The following is a 24866-nucleotide window of genomic DNA, read 5'->3' as shown; positions in this document are numbered from 1 at the left end:
GCAGCCATGCTGCTGACTCTGTCATCTGTGAGGTCCACACGTTGTTCTCCCTTGTGCCATGAATTGTGATCTTTCTTTCTCCTTTTTTTGCTCCACTGTAATGTCCAGATTTTATCTAGTCCACTTCTGGATTTTGAAATACTTTTTAAGGGAGGGCTGGGGTCATAGAATCACAGAATGGTTTGGGTTGGAAGGGCATAAAGCTCACCTTGTTCCATCCCCCTGCCATTGGCAGGGACACCTTCCACTAGACCAGGTTGCTCCAAGCCCCATCCAACCTGGCCTTGAACATTTCCAGGGGTGGAATATCCACAGCTTGTTATCCTCATTGTTCCAAGAACACCCAGAGGTTCAGTGGTTTCTCTGTGTGATGCTGCGGGTCAGTGGCAGCGCAAAGCCGGGTCCCGGGTACAGGGCACAGAGCCAGCAGGGAGGTCAGCCTTGCCCCAGGCTCCCCTTGGGCTGCTGGCAAGTTATTTTTAGGGGTTTTTGGGGGGTATTAACTGCAGGAGGATCTCAGATCTTTGCTTGGTTGCATTTTAGCACCCTAAGTCAGTGAAATGAGTTATGTGCCCACAAGAGAAATCTTCGTTTCTCCATAGCATCCATGCCATTATAACTGAACATAAGCAACCCTGGAACTCTGAGTGTAATTTATGTTTCTTTGGGCAGAGTTCAAGTTTTTGGAACACAATTAATAGATGAGGAAAAACCCAGTTGTGCTGTTCACTATTAAAGACTCGTATGCCTAAAGCAGCTAACCAGTAACAAATTCAAACAAATGGCCATGTGAACACATTGCAGGAACTCCATTGGACCACCTCTCTTATTTTGCTAGTAGAAAGGCTATATTTGGGTTAATTTCTAATTTGTCACCTAGCTCAGGCTTCCTGTCTCTTGCACTGTGAATCAATTCAGCACTGAATCAAAAATCAAAGGGCTGAATTTCTAGAAGTTGTATATTCTACTTAGGTTTTAAAATCTAACCTTTTGAGAAGTCCCATTTTCTGCTTAAGCATAAGGGAGAGGATCTGAGATTTTTGAAATCACTCTCTGCAGAAGATGCTTTTTACTTACAGTACTCAGTAACTAAACTCTTCTGATATTTTTGCCAGTTCACTTTAAATATTTTTCTACCCTAAGAACGCAGTCATAAATTTGTGCAGGGGACACTTGGAAATCACCCAGGATTTCCCAGGAATTTTACATGAGAGATTTGTCACTGCTGTTTTATAATAAATTGCCCTATCTGGCAGTAGGTTTTTCCCAACAAAAAACCCTTCTGAAATCACTGATTTCAAGTGATGTGCAGCCTGTTAATTGAATCAGATAGAACAGTAATAGGTATGCAGACTAACTGTGGTCCCTGGAATAACAAATACAGGAATGGAGCAAAGTCTGCTGCTCTGTGTTTTGCTTGGGTGAAGGCAGGTTGGCACTCCCTGCTGTCAATGCATTGGGAGCATAGCTGATAGTTTGTGCTCCTGGGGCAGAACTGAATCAGAGCAGTTGCAGCATCTGATGGATCAGGAGGAATGTTTCATCTTAAGTGAATATTAACAAAAAGGCTGCTTCAGAAAGGTGAAAATCATCATGGCAGTGTGGGCACAGAAATTTTGTGTTAAGAGGCTGGAAAGAAAGAAAAAATCCTGTTTGAGAAGTACCTAACCTATAGTTTGTACATCAAAAGTATGTGCCACACAAAAAAGGCTGAGATCTCAGATACACATTTAGCCAGGAGAGATGCTGAAGTCCCACTGGACCTGATTTTTATGTAGAAGGACTGCTGCTTTAGGAATAACCAGGCCTTGATGCTAATGAGACCTAGTGCAATAATGTGTGAGTCTCTCCATTTAATTTCAAAGGGACAACACTTACCAGCCAAGGGTTATGAAAATCTGAGTCTCCTTGGTAGCCTAGTCTGTGGGCTCTATGTCCTCAGTCCAATGGCTGTTTTGATACAGAAAATATTGCTGCTTTGCACTGAAAATATCAGTGTTTTGCACTGATCTGAGGTTCGAAGAAGGGTAACTCATACTGAAACTTCTGCGCAGCACTTCCGTGCCAAGGCGGGAAAGGAGTTACTGTGCAAGGAAGCTTCCAATTAAGCAGAAAAAGGAGTTGGTTTGCTTTTTGAAATAACATTTGACATGTGTGAAATCAATTAGTAGGAATTTAATCAGTTAATTTGCCTGGTTTCAGGTCTTATCAGCCAGACAGCTCTCATAGCTTCTGCTATGAAGTCTCCCACCAGCTGCCATATGTTTAAGATACTATGAAAAGTCCACGTCTTGCTTGTCCTGTCTTCATGGGTCTGATTCAACTTTCATCTCACAATTTGTTTACACAACAGGAAGTTCACTTATGTACTTTAGATACTGGTGTAGCTCAAGAGTTTCATCTCAAATATTTCATCTTTATTATTATTCATTATTATTTTTCCCTGAGGAGACCTGGCTGTAATGGATGAACTGTGAGGTTTCTGCAGTATTTTACTGTAATTTAGATGTAAACATTTGAAATCCTACCTTTTAATTAATATTTTGTTTAGCTGTAAAATTATAAAGCCCCATGGATTTATTTTATTTATTAATGTAATTATTGCCTGGCACAAGTGCCTCTTGCAAAGCCTTTAGGAAAGGTAATACTTGGCAGCTCTGGCTTACCTTGCCTTGCCCATTCCTGAAGTAACTTTAGATAATTAAATTCCCTGTGCTGGAGAGCAAGGCTTTTAAAGGCATTCCTGGTTTTGTCTGGCTTTAGATTCTAAGACTGGAGTTGAAAAGAAACATCTTTTTTGTTTGGTTAGTTGTTCCTCCCCCTCTTGCCACCCTGAGAGTCTTTCCCTTCCCCCTCCTCTCTCTCTCTCTCTCTCTCTCTTTTTTTTTTTTTTTTAATCACTAAAGTTGGTGCTTTCTCTGTCCTGGTTTAGCTCAATAATAGAGAAAATGTTTAATACTTAAAGTAGACTAAAAATATTTTGCAGTGACATTGCAGTCACAGTTTCTCGTGTTGAAAAGCAAAAAACTCGCTTAGTCACCTTTCAGTGGAGTTCTTATTTTAATAAATCAGTGTAAGTGCATGGAGTCAAACAGTAAATACACAGCTATAAATGGTGGGAAATACACTGTGCTTGTAATTGTCATTACTCTTTTGTACTCATGTGTGCCACCTTTAATAGGTCTGTGGTGTCTGGTGTGTCTGTGCTGCCATCACCCCCAAAGACAGGAAAGCATTTTAAACACAGTCAGGGACTGTCAGTAGAGGAAAAAATGTGTTTAAAGACGTTTTGTGAGTGAATGTTTAGTTTGAAGTATGATTGATTTCAGCTTATAAAACCCTTTAGTTTTCACAAAAGTGTAAGGGAGGTGAATAAGGACATCGGGGTTGTTATTTTGTAACTAGGAAGTAATAATACTGTAGAGCAGTGTACAAAATTACTAGGGCAAGGCAGCGGGAGGAATAATTAGAAGACAGTCTTCTCAAGGCATTGAAGTGATAAAGAAGGCTTCTTTGGTAGTGTCTGGAGTGGGCATCAGCCAGCACAGTTCTTGGAAAACCAACAAAATCTTCTTTGCTTCTCTTTGTGCACTCTTCTATTGGATAATGGCCTCTCAGATTAGCTGTGCTAAATGTAAAACTGCTAATCAATAGCACGAAGGTGTGACCAAAGTGCATCCCACAAGCCTACAGCTTAAACAAGGAGCTGGAATCCAATGATTGGACAAAAGTGTAACAAGCAGATCAAAGCAGCTATTTGCCCGGAATGAAGCCAGGAGGAAAAATGAATTCATGCTGGCTTTAAATAGACACAAAGGTTATTTAAGGTAAAATGTGCTCTTGGAATCTGCTTCGAGACAGGAGCAACTATGGGCTATTTTGTGGTGAGTGTTTTCATGTGGTCTTTGCCACTGGACTGTGTTGCAGTGACTATTTGAATTCCAGACAAAGGCTTTCAGCATCTCTTGAGCAGCCGTTTATTGAGGAGTAAATACCTGCTATGTGTTGGCTCCAAAATGTCAGAGATAAGTGGGTGATGTAGCGGGTGAAACACAGTAACTGCAAAGTTTTACATACAGCAGGAGTAAAAGGAAAGACTTTAGACTTGGTAAGAAACGTGCTACCTTCTTTCATGTTGTCATCCTGAAACTGAACCTATCATTCCAGAATACCTAGAAACGTGTCAAAGGAAAGGGCTTTGCCTATTTTCTCAGACAGCGAAAGCAAAACAGAAAAGAAGAAAAAACCCATGTATTTTTCTGCTGCAGTGTCTTTACATATCTCTGTTATGGACATTTTGAAATGATATAAAAGAAGATAATGGCTAATCAGATCCTTTAAGCATAGTGTGGGAGTTTGAAAGGGAAACCACAAACTCTTTATCAATTCTAATGAGCTTGTGTTCAGTGTATTGCAAGAAGAGCTTTATACCGTGATTTTTTTTTTCATCATTGCTCCGTAATGTTCTTGGTGACATTGTAGGAACCTTGGTATCTTCTTGAGTGCCTCTGCAGTGATCTCAGGTGTGATTTCCAGCTTCCACATGTGAAGTAAAGTTGCAGAGGTATGGCACATACATACCACACCTACTTCTGCTGCCCTTCTGGCAGTGATTTAAACCAAGGAGGCAAGAATTGCTTGTGGACATCTGTAAGAATTCTTTTCCTCCCTCTCCTTCCATTTCAAACTCTAGACATATTTTGGACTTTATACTAGACACCAGAAGTACTTTGATAAAAGCATAGTATTCATTTTGTCCAGCAAGGGAGTAATCACTTCAGAGCAGCTGAAAAAGGCTTTTAAGAGATGTGAAAAGATCACAGAATGGGTTTGTTTTTCACAAGATCTGTGCTTCAGGCCACTGAATTCAACCTCAGAAGGTCCCACCAGGATTTGGCCAAGGCTCCATAATAGATGATACGCTGAAAAGGTGAATGAGGCTGCTACATCTGAAATCTAATGTTCAAGACCTTGTTGAACTGGGGCCTTACTTGGTGTAAACACTGAGTAATGCTTTAAATTGGAAGAGAGTAGATTTAAATTAGATATTATGAAAAAATTCTTCCCTGTGAGGGTGGGCAGGCCCTGGCACAGGGTGCCCAGAGAAGCTGTGGCTGCCCCATCCCTGGAAGTGTCCAAGGCCAGGTTGGACGGGGCTTGGAGCAAGCTGGGGATAGTGGAAGGTGTCCCTGCCCATGGCAGGGGGTTGGAACCAGATGATCTTTAAGGTCTTTTCCAACCCAAACCATTCTGTGATTCTGCGATCTAAAGCCCAGAGGCAGTAAAGCACTTGGGCAAGTGGCCAGCACAAGTATATGCTTGTGTTCAACTGATTTGCTCAACAGGACATAAGCAGATGATTAGAGCTGCCCAAGAATGCTGGAAGAGTCTGAGTGTCCTCAACAAATGTTGACATAGAGTATGGTTTTGATATTTCACAAAACCTGTATGAGTTTGTTAGGGGATTTCCTCTAAAAAAACAATTTAAAAAGAAGTATTTTGCTTTCTTTTTATCAGCCCAGTCCCCACTGTCCAGGGCAAATATGAAGGTTTAACATAAAAATAAGCTTTGGATGTGTGTGTGTGTGCATGTGTAAACACATGAGGTGAAGGAAGAGGGCAAGGTCTTAGAGTTTCTGTTATTTTTTCATCAAGTGAGTCTTTTTAATTTGTTTTATGTAGAGTGCAAACTTGCTTGTTTCACAGTTTAATGGTGAAAGATTTTTTTCTCGGTGTTTGCTTCTGCCCAAAGCTTGTGGGCCTGATCCTCACTTGTAGGGATTCCCTTCATGCCACTCTAGCAGTGCAAAACAGCCTTTAAGAAGGACTTTCTATTGAAATGTATTGCAAGCAAAAGGTTTGTTTTGAAGCAAAGATCTTAACATCTTTGTTAAGGTCCAATTGTTATGATCAGTTCTAAATACTCTTGTGGATTGGACCTATACTGAAAATGAGGGCAAAACCAGAGAGATAAATACTAGAAAATGACAAGGATGGATCTAAATTTTCAGCAGAGCTCATCTTTTATGAAGGATAGAACCTCTGAGGTGAAGGGACTTTCAAGAAAATCAGGCTGCACTGATCACCTCAAGTAAAGATCCTCAAATCCCTACTGGAGGCTTTTCCCGTTGTGCAAAAGAAATGGCCTCTCACTTTAGCAAGTGCCATGTGACAGTGGCAGTGGGGACTGTACCCATGTAAGATGGCACTGCTAACAAAGAGCAGGATAATGGCCTCTGTGCACCCTCAGATGTGTCTTGACAGCTCTCTCCCTTCCCCTTCCCTTCCAGGTGAACGCCCCTTCCACTGTAACCAGTGTGGAGCTTCTTTTACCCAGAAGGGGAACCTGCTGAGGCACATCAAGTTGCACTCTGGGGAGAAACCGTTCAAATGTCCCTTCTGCAGCTACGCCTGCCGGCGGAGGGACGCCCTCACAGGACACCTCAGGACGCACTCTGGTGAGCCCACCTTGGCTTCTCTTCCAATTCTTCCTTCCTTTGTCACTACCGTCCCAGTGAAGCAGGTAGTGAAAGTAACTGTGTGTTCCTGGTGGCTCTGGGTCTGTACCATCCTCCTCAGATAGTGCAGCTCTCCCCTTTGGGAAAGCCTTGATGTGAATCAGAAAAGTTGTGGTTCAGCCACACCTCTCCTTTTGTGTAACTGAGCTCCTCTGCTGATGCTATCGCATTTCCCTCCCAATGTCTCCCTGGGTGTATCCAGGCTCCGCTGGCAGATTGTTTTGACACTCTTAGCCCCAAAGTGACTGCGAAATTCCAAGGATCACAAAGAATAACTTTGGGCTCTTGGAAGCCTGCTTGATAGTTCATACCCATTTCTTCAACTAATAAATGCCATATGCTGGTGGAGTTCAAACTTGTTCATCTTTCAGAAACCTCTGAATTGCGATTTTGGTTCAGTTACGTTTTGCTGTGCAGTCCTAATTCATGCCAACCACGGCACTCACCCTGGAGCCCAAGGTGGCCGGGAGAGACTGGGTTTCTCTTACCTTGTTAAGTGATAATATCATGTCCATATCAAGCCTACTTACATGGTTTCTTGATATGCTGTAAAGAAACACCCGACACTGGTAGTCTTGTGGGAGCCCTGATGATCAGGATCAGATGTGGTTTTAGTCCCTGTACTCTGCACCAAGGGGCTGCATTCTGCCCACTTACTCATCTGTGTAGGACTCCTGAGTAAGATCTTAACTTGCTGCGTTTTTTATCTCCTAGAATGTTCAACTTGTGTGTTCAGGCCATTTACAAGAGGCTGTGTTTTTCGTTGTTGAATGAGCAGAGATAATTGGACCGGTTGCAAGTGACAGCAATACAGATGAACTTTGAGGTGTTAGCAGAGGTGTGACTGCTGAAACACAGTGCTTGAAGTGCAGCTGCAAACAGAAATCCTGCACGGGCTTCCTGACTCTTTATATGCATTTCTCCTGCAGGGTCAACCTCTCTCATTAGAGGTTTCTATTTCATGAGCATTAAGTTGGACTTAGGATACAGAGTTGCCTTGGCATTTCCAAGAATAGGAAAGGATAAGTTAGTAAGTTTGTCCAGGTAAACCGGGGAGTACTCAGGAGGCTGTTCTGATGGAAAATGCTGACAGAATGCTTGAGCATCCAGAGGAATGTAGTTGTGGGACTAGGCTGGGACAGAATTGCTTGAGTTGTCAGCTGAGAGGATTTGATCTAAAAGTCAAAAGGGGAAATGTCTGTGAAAGTGTGAGGTGCAGTTTTGACACATCTGACCATAATTGTAGTTTCAACTTGAAATTTAATAAAACACAAAATACAATAAAAATGTTCACAATCAAAATTAAAATGGAGTTGTGACAAAAAGTGTCCTGTGTTACAAAGCATGAACATTGCAGTTGAAGATTTTTTCAAAATAAGAATAATTTTGTTACCTAGATAGTGCCATCAATAGAGGTTGTTCTTCCTGTGTGAAAGCCACATGGCTGATGGCTCTACTTTTTGCGTGAGGATGAAATGTAGAGGCGTGGGATTTTCCGAAGGCACCTAAGCTGCTTAGCACATGAGTTCCTTTGGAGCTCCTGCCCTAACTGCCTTAGCTCACTGACTTAGCTGTGTTCAGCACCACTCCGTTTGGAATTTTGTGCTTCGTTTTCAGTGGAGAAAGGGTTAACCCATCTAAGCTCTCAGCTAGAGCAGCTTTGAGCAGAGAGCCAGCAGAACAGACAGGTGCTCCCAAAATACTCTTGCAAGACAATTCTTAGAGTAGTGCTTACAGATGAAAAGTTAAAACTTTGATTATTGCCCTAAAACATAAAGCCTACACAAGAGTGAAACGCCACTCTGGACATGAGCATGATGCCTTTCTGTCCCTGCCATATAGACAGGCTGAGCTGGCTTATGCTCACCCGTGTGAGCCTGGATCACAGAAAGTTGGGTTGATGTTCCCCAGAGACTTAAACAGTTTCATATCAGTGTACTATACAAGCACTCTCTGCTTTATAAAGCACACATCAGGGTCTCTAAGTAGGCCTGGACGGTACAGCAGATCTAGTACCGGCATCAAAGGTCTTTTCCAACCTAAATGAATCTATAATTCTGTCAACAGTGACATCTTCTGCTACTTCTGACCAGAAAAGAAGGTATCAGATAAAGTATAGAAAGAAGAGGTTGAAAACTGTTTTGTTGAAATATGAGACTTCAAACCAGTTTCAATCTGGTGTACTTAATGTCTAAATAGAAGTGAGTCTGAATATATTTTTGTATTTATAAGAGGAAAGCTCTTTCGATCAGATCCTCAGCTCATGTAGATTGGAATTACATCCCCTAAGCAAGGAAGGTGCTTCTATTTTGCACCAGATGAGAATCTGGCACATGATCTCATAAATGCAAGAGCAATTTCCTTTTTTTATGCTGTACATATGTCCTCTTTCCTTAATGAGAGAGTGCTATTAATAAAAAAAAATTAAAACAAAACCCCTAAACCAGACAAGAACAATGAAAAAACACCAAAGCAAAAGCCCTTACTCTTTTCTCCTTCCCAAGATCTTAAACTGCTATGGAAGGCAACTTATGCAAGAAAGGAATTGAAGAAGTTTGTTATATCTTTTTTTTTTTCTCCCAGCTGGATTGCTTTGTGGATTTGAGAGCTCTTTGTGTCACCACTTAGTCAGTGACACCCTCTCACTACTGCCAGTTAGTCAGATTTTCCTGTTCCTAGTGCAGGGCTTTCATACGGTACAACAGGAAAGGTGAAAAAATAAGGAAATGTAATTGCAAACAGAAATTAGCAGAAGCATCTCTGAGGCATCTGAAATAGCTGAAGTTACTGTTAACCTTTAAAAAAAATTATGACAGCTTTTTTTGGTGTTGTTTTGAATGGATACTTTGTTCATGCGTTTTAATATTAATTCAGTGCCTCTTCATTTGAAAATGTTTTTAAGAAGCACAATCTACATTTTGCCTCCCTTCCTCGTGCAGAATAATATCTTACTGAGTGTTTGCAGGACGAGTGATTAACAAAATATTGCTCTGCATCTGTGGGGCTGCTGCTGTTTAGCCCTAAATAATTAAGGACTTATCTTGCAGTGATTTACTCCCGCAGTTATTTACCTTTTACAGACCTATGGAGTTCTGATGAACTTTGTGTCTGTATTTTCCTCCCACATGCAGCTGCTTTGTTTTCAGGAATATATTGATGCTTCGGGACGTGGTAGGACAATGTTTGGAGAGAGGTTCACACACAGAATAACGCCAAGAGTGGGCACGAACCTCAGGGTACTTACAGAACTTTCAGACGTTATTTTCAGAATGAACTCCATAGTTCCACAACCCAGGTAACACAGGAGGGGAGCCTGAGAGGGCTTCCAGGATGGGAGTGTGAGGACAGGCTGTGGAGGGCTAGGGCAGTAGCCCCCTCCCACAGGATGCACTGAGCAAACCCACTGAGTGGGGATGGGCTTCACCCTGCTTGGCTTTTGCTGTTTTAATAGGAAAACATCCAGGCAAAGGCAATCTGCTGTTGGCAGTCACAGAGTACCTGCTGTCTCACCCTGAAACGTCTGTGTCTTCTCCATCCTCTCTGAAACTGCACAACAAGACAAAGGCAGATACAAACTAGATGAGACAAATTCTGCTGTAGGCAATTAATGAGCAAATCCTGTAAGTTTTAAGGAAGGCAGTTGATCTGACAGGTCAATCTGATGGTTAAACCACCCAGATGTTGACCTCCATACTTTGAGATACAATGTACAGGCTGATGCTGTTTTATCCCAAAAAGCCAGGCATCCTCTAATAGGTATATAAAATTAGCAGTGGTGTTTTGACATGGATTTCTGTTGTGTCTAAAGCGAAGCCAAATCAACCCTCCCCTCATAATGCAGTTGTAAATATAAACGCTTTGACAGTACTTGAAAAAGTCAAGGCTGCAGTGATGAGACATCGGGAAGAGCCCACAGCAAAGAGGAGTGCATTAGTTTTCAGAGCAGGGCTTGGGCAGAAAGTCGTAAATGAGGGATGGGATCACTTGCTAAAGGGCAAAAACACCCTACAGAATGGGGTTTGATTAAGAGAGAACCATCCTTCCGTTGCACTAAGCAAGGATGGTCCTGTGGGCAACTTTTTTTGTGAGTGAAAGACTTGACTCATCATGTGTGCACACAAACTGGGCACATGAATTTTAATTCTGGAATTTCCTGATTTTTCTTTATTATCTTGGTAACTTCAGTCATGTTCCATTACTGTAGGAGTAGGTAAGTATTATTCATATATGAAAGCAGTTTTACTGTTTATTTCTTTCTAAAAAACCAGGTAGTCAGACCATTATTTTGCCTGTCACAGAAGCTTTTCCTCACAATACATTTTAAAATTTGCTTCCAAGCTACATCTTTCCTGCTTAGAAAATGCTTCCCTCTCCCTCTTTTTTGCTTTCAACAAATATTTACTCTTTCCTCTCCCCTTCTTCCTGCATTGCTGCTGCAGGTTGGTTGTTACTGCCCAGCTCTTTAGTAGCACTGAACTAATGGTACTACTTTATTGGCAAAAGAAAAGCAGAAAGCATTTCTTTTGAAAAGAAAGGCTTAGGCAAAAAACTCCCAAAAGCACATTCTTAGCAAACTACGTATAGTGTGCGAGATAAAAGATATGTCTAATTAAAAAGGAAAATCTCCCATTCATAGAAACTCTTTCCATGTTTCTTGGTTAGCAAGTCCATCTTTCTCATCTCTTCTTGTCCATAAGGACTTTGCTCCGAGCCCTCCTGGGTGGCAGCGAGCTGTTTGAGGTGTCCCACGCGCCATGGCAGAACTGGAGTTGAATGGCAGAATCCGTGTGTGCAGCTGTGCTTGGAGGTAGAAGGAACCCTTTTCCTAACCCTGGTGACATGCCTGCCTCAATACTTGTTTGGGAGACTCATCCCACCTGTGAGTGGCTCGGTCCAGCTGAAAAATTGGATCAAGTGCTGGATGCACAATGCTGTGTGTGAGTTTCTGGCTGTCAAGAGCCAGTGAGAATTACTGAAACAGTGGCAAAGATGGTTATTAAGAATAATGAAGAGTCAATGTTTTAAACTGCATTTTTTCATCTTTAGGAGACTTTTACCACTATTGCATCTCCACTGTCAAAAGACCCAGTATCTGCTCTGTAAGAATGTCATAATTAGAAGAATCTTGGGACCTGAAATGCTCATTGCACTCTGAACTGTACTGACTGAAATACATTGTGAATGGGGGAAAAAATGAAAAGTGAACACACAGGATACTATCTGTGAAAAACTGAGTGTGTTTGTGACGAGGTGAGGGGATATTTTGCATACAAATCCCATTTCTTCAAACGGGTTAGCAAACAGCATCTTCCCCTGGTTGTGATGAGCCGGTGGGTATTTATTCTGTTGATCTGATGCTTAGAGTTCTATTTAATCAGGCAGAGCTGCTCTTCCTCTCAGGTTTTCTTATGCTGTTAGAGTTAAACTCGGTGGAATTAACCTCGTCACAAAATCATTTTGGGTTTTTCTTATCGTACTGCGGGTTCCAAACTGCTATTAGCATATGCACAGTCCTGCAACAGCTCTGCTTTCTCATTAATGCTTCCAGTGCCCAGAGGCCTTCACTCTGTGCTGCAGAGTGTCTAAAATCTCTGGTATTCTGCTTTCCATTTATTTGTGTGTGTATTTTTACAAGGTAAGCTCAAAATGTATAGGAGTTTGTTATGCCAGGTCTTTATCCCCTGGGGACCCCTGTTTAAAATTTAATCCTCTATGGAGCCACCTTATATCCCCTCCTTTTGCTGAAGTCTCATCTGAACCTGATCCTTGAAGAGGCGGGGAGGTTCTCTTCACCACCCGAACACTCCTGTGATAAATATTGGTATCAACTATATGAAAATATCATCTTTTATGTGTTCAGAATTATCTCAGTATAGAAGCTTGGTCATGCTAGACCTTTTGTACAGAGCATAATTACCTCTGAGAAATCTTAAATCAAAGAATTCTTTGATTTAAAGATGCCATGGGGTCATGATCATTCCAGAAAAGTACTTTTGGGCTTTGATTTGGGGGGAACTTGTCAAAAGATACAGTTCTGTAGGGGGTGACAGCGTGTGTGTGTATCTCCTAAGGTCTGAGGTAATTAATGAACGCACCCTTAAGGAGCAGAGAGCTGCCTGTAGAATGAAATACCTTGTAACCAGTAGGATCTTGCCAGATATATATTAGGAGAACTGACTAACCAATAGCGTCATGATATATTGGGCATAAGATATATAAAAAGTGAAGCTGTAACTAAAAATAAACACTTAGTTGTAAACTTAGTTGTAAGCCTTCTGCTCAAGCCTTCTGATGCTGCTGTGCCTGATCTCTTCTGACCGTCATTAACGCACCCCCCTTAATCCTACAAAGGGTGACCCAAATACAGTTCCACCCAAAGGCAAGAGGTGTTCACTTTTTGCTTCTTGGATTTTTGAAAGTCTTAAAATTCCATAAAGATTCGTTCCCTCTTATCTGCAGTAGTTACAGATCAGGCTTTGACTGTTGAGCCCAGGAGATTTGTTTCTGACAGATAAAAGGGAGAATCAGGAGAAGTGGTCCTGGCAAGCAAAAGTAGATGTGCTGCGTACCAACCTGGTGAACACCTCCCTCTCTTAGGTCTGGGTATCAGCTTTTCTCTTTTCCCACTCCCTTCTCCTTGGGACTGTGATTGAGACAAGGGGAACAGATGCCCTGCAGCTCAGTGTTTCTTGTGGAGCCTCAGCATAATCAGAAGGTGGCCTGTTCCTTTAGTGCTTGGGGGCTGTCTGTAAATGGGCTGGATGAGGGCAGGCTCACTCACTCTCCTAGAGATGAGAGACACCAACACCACGGGAGTGTTCTCATCCTAAATACCAGTTCACAGCAAGATTAGTAGCTGCTAAGATTTATCGTGGTATCTGTGGGACAGATCTGGTCCCTCCTGGTGTCTCTCCCTGGACTATGGCCTTGCTACATCTCTGCCTGGTCTACCAACAAGAAATCTGTTCTTCAGCAGAAAGAAGGGCAGAGCAGGTCTGGAGACAAGTTGCTTTGTCTCGTCCTTTTCTTGATCATCCACATTTCTGCTCTTTAATGAGACTGGGAGACAAAATTGGCTGGTTTGTCTCAGGTTAAGTCTCTGAACCCTTGGCAAGGGAGAGTTTTGTGTTAAAACAGGAGATCCTGGACCCCAAAATGGAGAAGAGTACGAACACCCCACCACTGCAGCTTCACCATGACAGGGGGAGATTTCAATGCCAGATTTTAGTTCTGCAGGGCAACAAGGTGTGTACAGGATGTCCTTTGCCCCTTTCTGCAGACCTCCTGAGCCTGCTCTCTCCTCATCCAGAAGGTCAGACAGCACTGCAGTATGTGGAGGTAACAAGGTCCTTGTTGAACAGCAGCATCATGGTGGAAGGTTTACATCAGATCATCCCTCATTAATTATGACCAGGTCCTTTCTTTGTGATGGAATACCTGTTCCAAGATGGAAGTGTGTGTATGGGATGGAGCTGCTTACATCAGTTTTTTGCATATCTTCTCTCTTCCCTCCATGTTAGCAATTCACACCTTGGCATCATCAGTCAGATTCTGTCCTTCTTTGTGTCCCTTGGGCCACATACAACCAGAACAAAGTACCTGGTCCTGCCCTACTGGGCTGCAATTTTGAGAGCAGACACCTCTCCGTTGCTGGGTGATGCCAGTTCTTAGGCCAACCATCCTGCTCTGGAGGAGCAAATGAGACAGTGATTTTGTCCTCTGGGTTTTTATTCTGCCACAGTGCCATATGTGGGATTTCACTGGCATCAAAAAAGCATGAATGTAGTAAGACTTCTACATATAGAACAGCAGTCCTTCTTAACAGCATGCCTAACCTGTTTTTTAAACATCCAGAGACACTGTTTCTCTCACCTCCCTAGGGAGACAATTCCACTTCCCATCTGCTTTTTATAGCTGTGACTCTCATCCCGATATTTAACCTTAAATATCCTTTCCTTTGCTGCAGATTATTGCCCTTCCTAACACTGGCTTCTGTGTCTGTGAGTAATTCCTGTACTCAGTTTACACTGTGACAGGCTGTAGTCATATATCTGGCATTGGTTCTGTTCTAGTTTGCCTGTATCTTCTAATTCTCTCTTCTTCATTTTATTTCCAATTTTGAGGGGTTTTGCTACTCTTATTAACTTCTTTATGAGGGACCTAAGCTGCAAAGTCATTTTACACTTTGGACACAGAGGCCAGTAGAGATGCAGACCCCTTAGCCTTACCTCTGCCTCAGTAGCCTGCCAGTGAAATGAAAACAAAGAGCACTTCTGCACCTAGTTGAGGTGGTGGGAGGGCAGGATGCGCGAGTCCCTGCCAGGGGCACATGTGTCGCTGCAGTGAAGGTCATGGAAGCACGTCATGGAGTGTTCAGTGCTGCTGGTGCCCCTGCTGCACAGCGTTGTATGTGATCTCCTTGGCTTTACCTAGTCTTTGTGCAGTCGTGAAATGAGATAATTACAAAGTGGAAGGAATAATAACTTGGTATTGTCACCATAACCACTGAGGTATTATACCCTGATACCAGCGTGATTATCTCCGACACAATAGTAAGGTGATTATTAATAATATACTAAAGGACTTACTATTTAGCCTGCAATTTTTGTGTCGTTCCATTTATAAACCCAATCTATTCCATCAGCCTGTGTGAAGTGGGTATGTGTTGTTGCCTCCTTGTTATCCTTCTTTCAGTGATGGGAATATGAAACAGGAAAAAACCCCCATGAGACCCAATTTGCAAATTGAGGGACCTAAACACCAAGGTATCTTTGTGTGCATCATTTGTCTTTCTGCACCAGAACTGCTACGGACAGGCTGGCAGGTGACAGTCTAGTAGCTCTGGTATTTAAAGATCTGTGGTCCTTTGCTCCTTTCAGTTCAAGCTAGACAGGCCTTGTTTTCCTTATTGTTGGGGATTGTTTCAGAAATCCAGTATTTTTATGCTTGAGTTGAGAGATGGACATACAAACCCAGAATTTAAGTGCAGGTGTTGCACAACTGGGCTCCACACTGTGTTGGGAAGCTGAATGTTTCATTGTGTTAGAATAAGCTTGAGGGACATGATGTAGCACACTAGCAGCCTCCTTGCTCCAAAGGCAGCCCACCAAGGTGGCTGCAATGGTTTTTGCAGACAGACATCCAAGAAGTGACAGAGAACTTTTTTGTTCACTTGAGACACAAACGTGGTTTTGACTTGAGAAAGGCACTTCTGGAAAAAACCAAGATAAATGCCCCAGCAGCTCTAAGGAGAAAAAAAATGTTGGTTTTCTTTTTTCCCGTTAAGAAAACTCTTGTTAGGGGCAAAAAGCCTCTGCATATTGCCATTGAGGAAAGGAGGGCCCAGGATTTGGAAGTGGCCTTTGTCAGTGTTGGAAGGAGTGTATGTAACCTTTCAACTTGAGAATGTTTGAGCTTGGAATCAAATGGTGGTGTGGGCCTTCTTTCACTGAGATCTCAGAGCTGTGTTATGGGGCACTGTGAAATGGAGAACCACCCCGACATTTTTGATAATATAAGAGTGTTTTAAGGTGTAAGAGAGGTATTTTTGCCCTCTGGAAAGGAAGCCAAGAGAAACTGAAGGGGGACAAAAATAACCCATAACCCACGCCACAGCAGAGTTGTGGAAAGCTGCTGCTGATATATTCTCCTGAGCTCTCAGCAACCTGTAATTATGAATTGGCTTACAGTTAAGATATCGATGGGTATCACTCGAGAAGGAAAATGAGAATGTCTAGATTTTTTTACAGTGAACCTGTACTGAACTCTGTGTGACTCTCCTCCTATTTATAACTCTGTGTGAAGTTCAAGGAAACTTGTCCTGGAGGTTTCCCATGAGAGGGAACTATGTTTTTACCTGACTAAAGCTCTCTGGATATTTTCCCATTTTTTATTTGATCTAAGTGTGAACTTTCTCCACCCTCTGCCCCTCCTTCCTTTCTGGAGTGGTTAGAGAGGTTGATTGCAGCCAGGATTACACAAGAGATGCCAGTTGCACACATGTTTTGCATAACTGTGCTGTGTTGATTTCAGACAGGGTGCCCCAAGTTCCCTCCCTGCCTTGCGACAGGGAGTCAAGATCTCTATCTTCATTCCTGAAGCTGCAGAAGTGCTGGTGAGGCCCTGACTATTGAAACTTTGACAAAGAGCACCGGGCTGGGATGGTCCCCAGCCACACAGCTATCCCTAGGCCACAGATCACTTGTGTTTCGTAAAGCCTCTACTTTGAGGTTGTTTGGGCTGTTTGCATTAAAGGTGCAAGAGTTGCTCTGCCTCTGTGGGTAGTGCTGCAAGCCATCCGTGGGACAGCGTAACCGAGCAGGATTTCCACTGTAAGCCAGCAGTGTTCCCTGGATGCTGAGGCTGCCCCGAGCCTCCCTGTGCCTGGAGAGCCAGCTGCTCTCCTCTACCATGGGGGGCTGTGCTCCCCAAGCAGACGTCCTTTCCTTCTTTTCCAGCTAGACAGGCATACATGTTCTCATGTGCCCAGAGTTGGCTGAGGGTCTGTGGTGAGAATCCTGACTGAAAAATTAACACAAGCTCATCCCAGTGCTTATTTTGGAGCTAATTCAGCATGGCTCTTAACTTTAAATACAGTGAGGTCTGCTTGATTTCATTGATAATAAGGGGCTTTGGCAGCCTAGGCCTTAGCCTGTGTTTTGCTTCCTTTTGCTGAGAAATAGGTACTTTTTTCCTCATACTCTTTTTAGCTTGGAGTGGAAGTTCAGACCAGGCTGGGTGGGGCTTTGAGCAACGTGGTCTGGTGGAATGAGTTTGGAACTAGATGATCTTTAAGGTCCCTTCCAACGCAAACCATTCTGTGATGACAGCTCAGGGTCTCCCCTCAGCTGAACAGGACGGGGCCATCCCTGCGTGGTGCTGTATCATGGCATAGAGCTGCCTTCACAGGTAGGCAGAGGCAGAGTGATTTAAGGGCTTCAAGGTCTTGCTCAAAAATAAATCATATGCAAAAAATACACTGCTGAAAATCTGATGATGAAATTTTTATATAGAAAAGTGACATGGGCCGCAGACTCTGTCTCACTTGGATCCCCTTCATGTGCCTGCATTTTGCTCGTCTCCTTGGAGACAGTGTCTTGTCTGAGAGCAGTTAGCCTTGGCTAGGAAAGGCCTGACATTTCTGGGTTGTGGGATAAAGCTGTGCTGATGAATTTTCCAACAACCACAGAGGAAGGATTTGGTATGAGCATAAGCAGTTCTGTACAGGGTTATCACGTGAGCATCTTTCTCTAATCCCTCTCTGGGGACACCACACGAGTCCCTGGTGGGAAAGACAGATTGAAAGATCTTCGAGGAGAGGCCAGTGATCCACATCCCTTGGGTATCAGAAGCACTTGAGAAATTTCTCCCTTCCCTTGCCTTCTTCCAAAGAGCTGAGTCAGCTGGACTGGCATGTCTGGAACTCTGTGGCACCGTGGGCAGGCAGCCTGCCAGCTCCATTACACGCTGCATCCAAAGGAACACGTCACTCCTCTCCCTTGCTCTCTTTTTTTCCTTTGTGATCTCCACCCTCTCCCTTTTATTTTTCCTTGTTGATCCATGTAGGTGAGTCAGAGAAACCTGCTCATCCACAACCTGTTCCTTCTTGCCAAATCCTGGAGCAGCACTCCCAGTTCTTGTTAGGTGTCAGGAACAGGTTATGAAAACAAAAACTGTTACACTCAGGGTACTGAGTATGAAATGTAATGCATAGTGAATGTGCCACTTCGTGTTCCTAATAGAGTGATATCTTTGATAGGAGACACTTTACTCTGTGATTCTTATATAATATATAATAACATCCTATAAAACACAGGATGGAACAAGGAAATGATTTAAGGCATAAGTTAGGGAGCATTTAGGGAGAAAAGCCATCTTACCTCTACTGAATTCCAAAACAACAGGGGAGTGGAAAATTTCCAGTAGGAAAAGAGATGGTTCACAAAAGTGGAGATTTTTTGTCTGAGGTTTTGATAGCAATTGTAGTTTTACTGATCTGAAGAAACTCCGTGGATATTGGCACAATTCCTCAGAGTTTACACTATTGATGAGTTTGTGACTCCAAGAATTAAAACATCATGAGTCTGGATCCCCCATGTCATAGATACTTAAAAATGAGAGCCCAGGGTGATAAATTAGCCTTTTTATTTACCTTACCATATTTATTTCGTGAGTGGGAAGGGAGTGAGGGAGTGAGCAAAGATACAACTAACTTTTCCTCTTTGGTCAGCTGACTCCAGGAACTGGAAGCTGAAGGAAAATATGTCAGGTAGAATGTAACTCATGGTGAGATACAATCCTTTCTCAGAGTTGAAGCCCAAGACAAGACGAGAGGAAGGTTTCCTGCCCAGCCACCTTCTGCAGGGGATGCACCCGGAGTACCCACAAAAAGGGACATCAGTGTTGCAGATCAGAATGAATCCAGATGTCCTAAACCCCATCTGCTGACTTAGTTCAAACACCTCCATACAATGAAAGAAAACAGGCATAAGAAAATGAGTAAAAGAGGTTTTTTTTGACCCCCAGGAATTGCGAAATGAGAAAATTTACATCCTTTTGCTCTTGATTCAGACTTCTTGGTGAAATCACCAATGTTGAAGAGCCTAGTGGAGCCTTCAGTATGATTTTTATTTTTTTCTGTCAGAGAATGCAGTTAAATGTGTTGAGAGTTTCCGAAATTCCTTGCTCTTACAGGAAACCTTTTTAAAGTGCTTCTGGATACTCAGAGAGCTGTTTTCTGTTCTCCAGCTTTTCTGTCTTTACTTTTGCCCAAGCAGTTGTTTTTTCTTCCCCTCATTTATTTTTCTTCCTTTTGGTTTAATTTCACACCCATATTTAATTTCCTTTCATTTTGTCTACCTCCCTTTCAGTCATGATTGCAGTTTCTGAATCTAGCCAGGGCTTGTAGTGCAAAACTAATTGCACCGAAAAGGAAACATCCTAACCCTCCAAATCTTTCCTTGCTTCCTCCCTTCCTACTTATTCTCTCCACTAAGCAAACCTAAAAAATCCTGGGTATTAAGAAGTGCTCTGGAACTGTTGTTATTTACATTTCATATTACAAAAAAATACAACTAGAAAAGATACTAACAGGAATTGCTGAATTTTATTACCTAGAAAAGATTAATGTAGCTCCAATATCAAGACAAAGATACTTGATGTAGAGATTTGTGGTAGAGCAGAAGCTGTCCAGTTTCCCAGGTTCCTCTTTCAGAGTTAAGTAATCCCATCATCTTTTAAAAGATATCTTTACTATTAATTTTTGTTGTGCTAAGAGTTGTTTCCATACAAAATAACCCCGACTTCCTCCTGCCAAATGGTATGGCTAAATTTGAACGTGGAGCAGTGAAGACTGCAAAGTGTAGGTGATGAGTGTGGTGGGCAAAGGAGGCATCTGTCCAGCCCTGGTGGCAGCAGGTTCGGCTGCCTTGATGAAGCTGAAGTAAATGCTCTGCATGTTGGGAAGAGCATTTGGGAACAGTGAGCTGGCTCAAGAAGCCTCCTCCTGGAGGAGCCTTTAGCATTTGAGGTTTCCCAAAGTATGCACCACAGCTTGGCTCGGCACCATCTGCTTGAGACAAATCCCACCCTTATTTTGAGTTCCTCTGGATCGTTGGTGGTAAATATGTGTCGTGAGGCAGAGAGCAACAGGAGGAGAGGGGAAGGCTGCAGGGGTGAAAGGAGGCAGTCAGCTCTCCTTCTGAACTGACCTCATTTGACACCCGTGCAAGCCATGACAAAACCACACACTTGCACAGCAGATCTTGATGGGGGTAACAAGAAGGCAGGGGCCACACTGATTTCTGGGTGGTTAGGAAAGTGTGAATAAAAATTTTCATGTCCCAAAGGAGCCCATTAGTTTCACAGCCTGACCTGCTTTGGGAAGCAAGATTCCCTTCACTACTGGCCTCGATCAAAATGAGTGAAAACTCCCAACTTCAGTGGCAGGGAAAAGAAGAGGAGCTGTCAATATTACTCTTCCCAAGTTGCTGTTATCTTCCTGACAGCTTGCTGTTAATAGTCTGTTTCCAAAACTTTGTTTCTGACAGTGGCAAGAAAAGGGAAAACTTACAGGAAGAGTGTTCTTCCTATCTGCTAATATGAGACATAAAACTGAAAGGTGTCAGGTGCTAAAAGAAATGCTTTTTCTTGTGCAGAAGCATACAGGTGGAACACTGGAACTCATTGCCATGGGATAAGAAGAAATGAGCTGGAGTTCAGGGTTTGCTCAGTGGTTTTATGCAGAAGAAAACTATGGAGTATTATAGTGAAAGTTAAACATTGCATATTTTCTCTGTTTCCTGTTGTTTATATAGTATAAAATTCCTAGTAGCACTGTGTTTGTCACTGCCTGCTCAAAATAAAGCACGGATCCTGTTGGCTTTGTAATGCTCAAGGGCTTCTGCAGGATATGCAAAGGGGCTGCACTTGGAATAAATACAAACTGTATGCAGCTGATGTGAATTGGCTTCAGGGCATTGCTTCCATTGACAGTACCAAGGAATCTGGCCCAACATCTACACCTGTTTGACCCAAAGAGGAAACAAACCCCCCAAACAAACAAAAGCAGTTGTGAAGGGAGTGTTTGTCCAGCAGCATTCCTGATCTGCACTGCCGTACCCACACCCTGCGCTGACCCTGTGAGCCGTTCCTCCCCACCTGCACTCGGCTTAGGATGACGTGTGGATCTCCAGTCACCTCCTTACATTCCTGCTGAGCTGTGACACTGACTGGGAGTGGACAGGACAAGGCAGAGGAGAACAGCAGACCAACCTAAACCTGTTTTCATTTTTCCTGCTCGCTTTGTTGCTGGAGCAGGGTTAAAATGAAGAGAAGCCAAGAGCACGTTGGGGAAGGTTTGTCGTGTGAAGCAATTAACACTCCGCTTATCAAGTCAACTTCATACAATATTAAAGGTCTGAAGTGGAGTGGAAAGTACAGAGCTGGTACGTAGAGTTAAGGTTTAACCTCAGTCTTCGGCTGGTTCCCCCCCACATCGAGATAGCATGGAGACAGTGCAGGGTGGAGGCTGCTTTCCAAAGTCACCTCTCATTTCTTGGAGAGCCTCTCCCCCTTTAAAAGTAAGTGATGGTAAACCTGGCTGCTTTAAAGTGATTTTGAAGCCAGGGAGGTGATAAAACACCAGTTACCTTGTGGACTTCCTGCTTTGTGTTAGTTTATCTCAGCGCCAGAGTGCAATTGAAACAGTCTTTTTTTAATAGTATTTAACCACTTCAGGGTTGATGCAGAATTCCTGGCAACCCCACCAGTGCTGGGGTGCCTGGCATTCTGGGAGATGTTGGCATGGGACTTGGGCAGTGCACCCAGTTCAGTGGCCTTGCAGCATAAGTGCAGAATATTGGCACTCAAAATTTTCAAATACATATGGGGGGAGGGGGAAATCTAAAACCTTCATTGCCTTCAATATAAACTAAAAATCACTAGCAGGTGTCTTTTGGCTTTAGAGCTCCTGCATCACAGGGAATGCAGGTAAGCCAAGAGAAATATATGAGGAGAGCTTCTATGCAAGGCAATATATATTTCTTGAAACGTAGAATTGTAGTAAGTAACTGTGCATGTCATCTTTTTCAGAACTAAATGCAACATTAATGTCCCTATCTGTGTTTTCCTTGATTTGGTATGTAATTTATTGATATGGTTTCACAGAGACAGGTGTATTTTTCCTTCATTTATCATACATACACAGATGGAACATAAAAACCTGCAAAGTGAACTGTGTGTTTGCTGCAAAGAAGGAACATGGAGTGTAAGATTCTTGCTTTTCTGTTTTGAATTATTTCATGGATGCTGCAAGACTGGCAGGAGCCTTGCAAGTATCTGGACAGTTTGGAAGATTTCAGTAATTGTGTGACTGTGCCAATGAAACAGGAGTTTGTTTGTTTGTTAAACTTCTGCCACAGAAATGCCACCTACTTATTTATAACTGTCATGGCAGATTGAAACATTTTTTTATCTGTAAAATCCTGCAGATCAATTAATAAATGAATACAATCTAATGACTCAGATTGTGTAACAGAGCCACCAGTACCTGGAAGATAAATTGTAACAAACTATTAAAGCTCTAACAAGCTTTGGCCAGGACATTCTGAAGGTAGAAATAGAGACCCGACCCTTCAGATGCTGTGCATGAGCACTGATTTATGGTAGATTCTGGCTACTTCTGTATACGTAGACAAGGAAAAGTTTCTCCTGACTAGTGTATTTACTTCTTCTCCACGTGCATATGTTTTTGTGGGTCTGTTCTAGCCAAGCTGTGGCATAGGTGAAGTCCTTAGAGTTTATACATAACCTGGTGTTTAGCACTGCTTGCTGCGGAAGATGAGGGAGAACTGAACACTGGTGGTACTTCAGTGCTTGCTGCTGGTTTTACAGAGCTGTAAACAACTGGCAGGCAGATGCAGGTGTCAAGCTGCTGTGTTGTGCCCTGGAGGTATTTATAGGAGAGGCAGGTGTGTCTAGAAAACAGAGGGGTTGGAGGTGTGAGGTTTTGCTATTGTTTTACTGTGTGGTCGTATGCCACGAGCATCTTGTGGTGTTTCACTGCTACCTGCACAGGGCTGCTGTAATAGTACGTGGTAGCTGTCAACAGAAATAACTTACCATTGACAGCTGCTGTGCAGAAAGTCAGGACAAGCTGTTTTTTCATTTACTGGGAAGCTCACAAAACGCTGTAGCTGTTGAACAGCCACATATATATATCAATAGGCAACTGATAATAATGTTGACTAAGAGGCATTCATGAGGTCATGAAGTCAGTCGAGTGCTTGTTTTGAGCTCCACATGAAGAAAGTACTAGGTACCTCAACACCTGTTTGTAGTTTCTCCTTTTGGAATGCTGGATTTTGAGTTTTGAACCTTCTGAGGTGTCCAGAAGTCTTTTTAAGCACAGATCTAGTTGTAAGGTCTCCTGTATCACATCATCTGGGGACCCTGTGCTTTACCACGTGACCTCCTGAACCCCAGTACTCGGCCCAAAATGTGTTAATCTAAGAAGTGCGTGTGTAGAATGGAGATGTCTGAACTCCATGAGATCCAGAAATGTGTCTGCATCCCTTGAGACATACCCTGGGTATTGCTGCCTCTGCTTGGACTGCACCATTAAAAGATTAAGGCAAAGTTTTCATAACTTGACTAGAAATCTTGTTCTTTCTGAAAATCAAACTGCTTTAAGATGTCACATGTTGGACACTCAGAAATAGATGGACTTGACACCTTGTGTCTCCAATCCATGTGTTTGTGTGTGCTGCCAGCCAGGTGCCTTTTTTTAGGTGTTTCCATGTTGTGACTTCTGCATGCAGGTTGTCTTGGACAATCTTGGGCTGGTTGTGGGGCTTGATGTTATTTCTAAGCTCCAGTATATGTGAATTTTAGTGTGTGTGTATTCTCACAGGCACACACAAAAAAAGCAGTGCATCAAAGAGCCCCCGTGAATTTCAATTAACACATTTACAGTCATTAAGCACAGCAGCAAGATACAGCATCAGAGTGGGAGGCAGTTCCCTTTGCAAAGCTACGTGCAGCTCAGAGCCAGCATGGGCTTAGATCTCGCTTTAATTTCTTTTCGTGATTAGTTCGTTCAGGGGTCTATTATTCATGTAAATATTTTTGTGTGAGAGGCTTTGAGTGAGGCAGCTCTAGAAAAACTGAGGTGCTCTGTTTAATTACAGTAGTGAAGCACAGGGACTGTGTGTCGCGTCTCCGCAGCCTCAGCCCTCCTGCTGAAACCTCAGCCCTCCCTGGCTCTCACAACTGTTTCCTTGGCACAGGGAAGTGGAGGAGGGAAGGACGGCAGCAGCTGTTGTGTCCACCTTTTTGTCACCATTGTGCGCTCCCCTTTTTGTTCTGTGTAGTGTTGAATGTCACCAAGCTTGGGGTGTTTGACATCTCCCCAGGCTCAGTCTCCCAGTCTGTAAGGACACCATGCTGCACATGCTACAGGTTGGGTTTTTTTCCTGGTTTGGTTTTCTTGTTATTTGCTTGATCCTCTGCTCTGGGACACCCTGAGTATCTCCTCCTGTTCTTTAATGTTCACTCCCATATCTAATAAAATCTGAGTGTATTATTAAGTCCTTAATTTCTCAGTAGAGATACAGGCCTGATTTTTCTGCATCTCCCTACTTGTGTGAGCTCCACCAAATTACCCTCTGTGCATCTGGCAAAGTGCACAAGTTCATTTGCATGCTGCAAAGAAAGGAATTATTACCTTAATCATATGTGTGAATAATTGAAGCCCAGGAAATCAGAGTAACTTGCCTGCAGTCACAAATTTGTAGTGTAACCAAGAGTTGAACCCTATGCTCCCTAGTCCCAACCTAGCACCTTAATCAT

At 42.9% G+C, this 24866-nt stretch overlaps 1 protein-coding gene across 9 annotated transcripts in view; it reads left to right on the top strand.

Moving 5' to 3' along the window:
* The window catches only part of IKZF2 (IKAROS family zinc finger 2), a 118100-nt gene that overhangs the window by 67331 nt on the left and 25903 nt on the right, over window positions 1-24866 (top strand). For 8 of the 9 annotated variants that reach the window (XM_071562417.1, XM_071562418.1, XM_071562413.1 and 5 more), the window contains one exon: window positions 6291-6458. The exons of the other annotated variant lie outside the window; for it this stretch is intronic. In XM_071562417.1, coding sequence (XP_071418518.1) covers window positions 6291-6458 — 168 coding nt within the window. The remainder of the gene's footprint in view (window positions 1-6290; window positions 6459-24866) is intronic. 9 annotated transcript variants of the gene reach the window in all.

This window comes from Pithys albifrons, chromosome 8, assembly GCF_047495875.1.
Source record: "Pithys albifrons albifrons isolate INPA30051 chromosome 8, PitAlb_v1, whole genome shotgun sequence".
Classification (NCBI taxonomy): Eukaryota; Metazoa; Chordata; class Aves; order Passeriformes; family Thamnophilidae; genus Pithys; species Pithys albifrons.
Note: the sequence above shows the minus strand (reverse complement) of the source record. Positions and strands in the feature narration are given on the sequence as shown.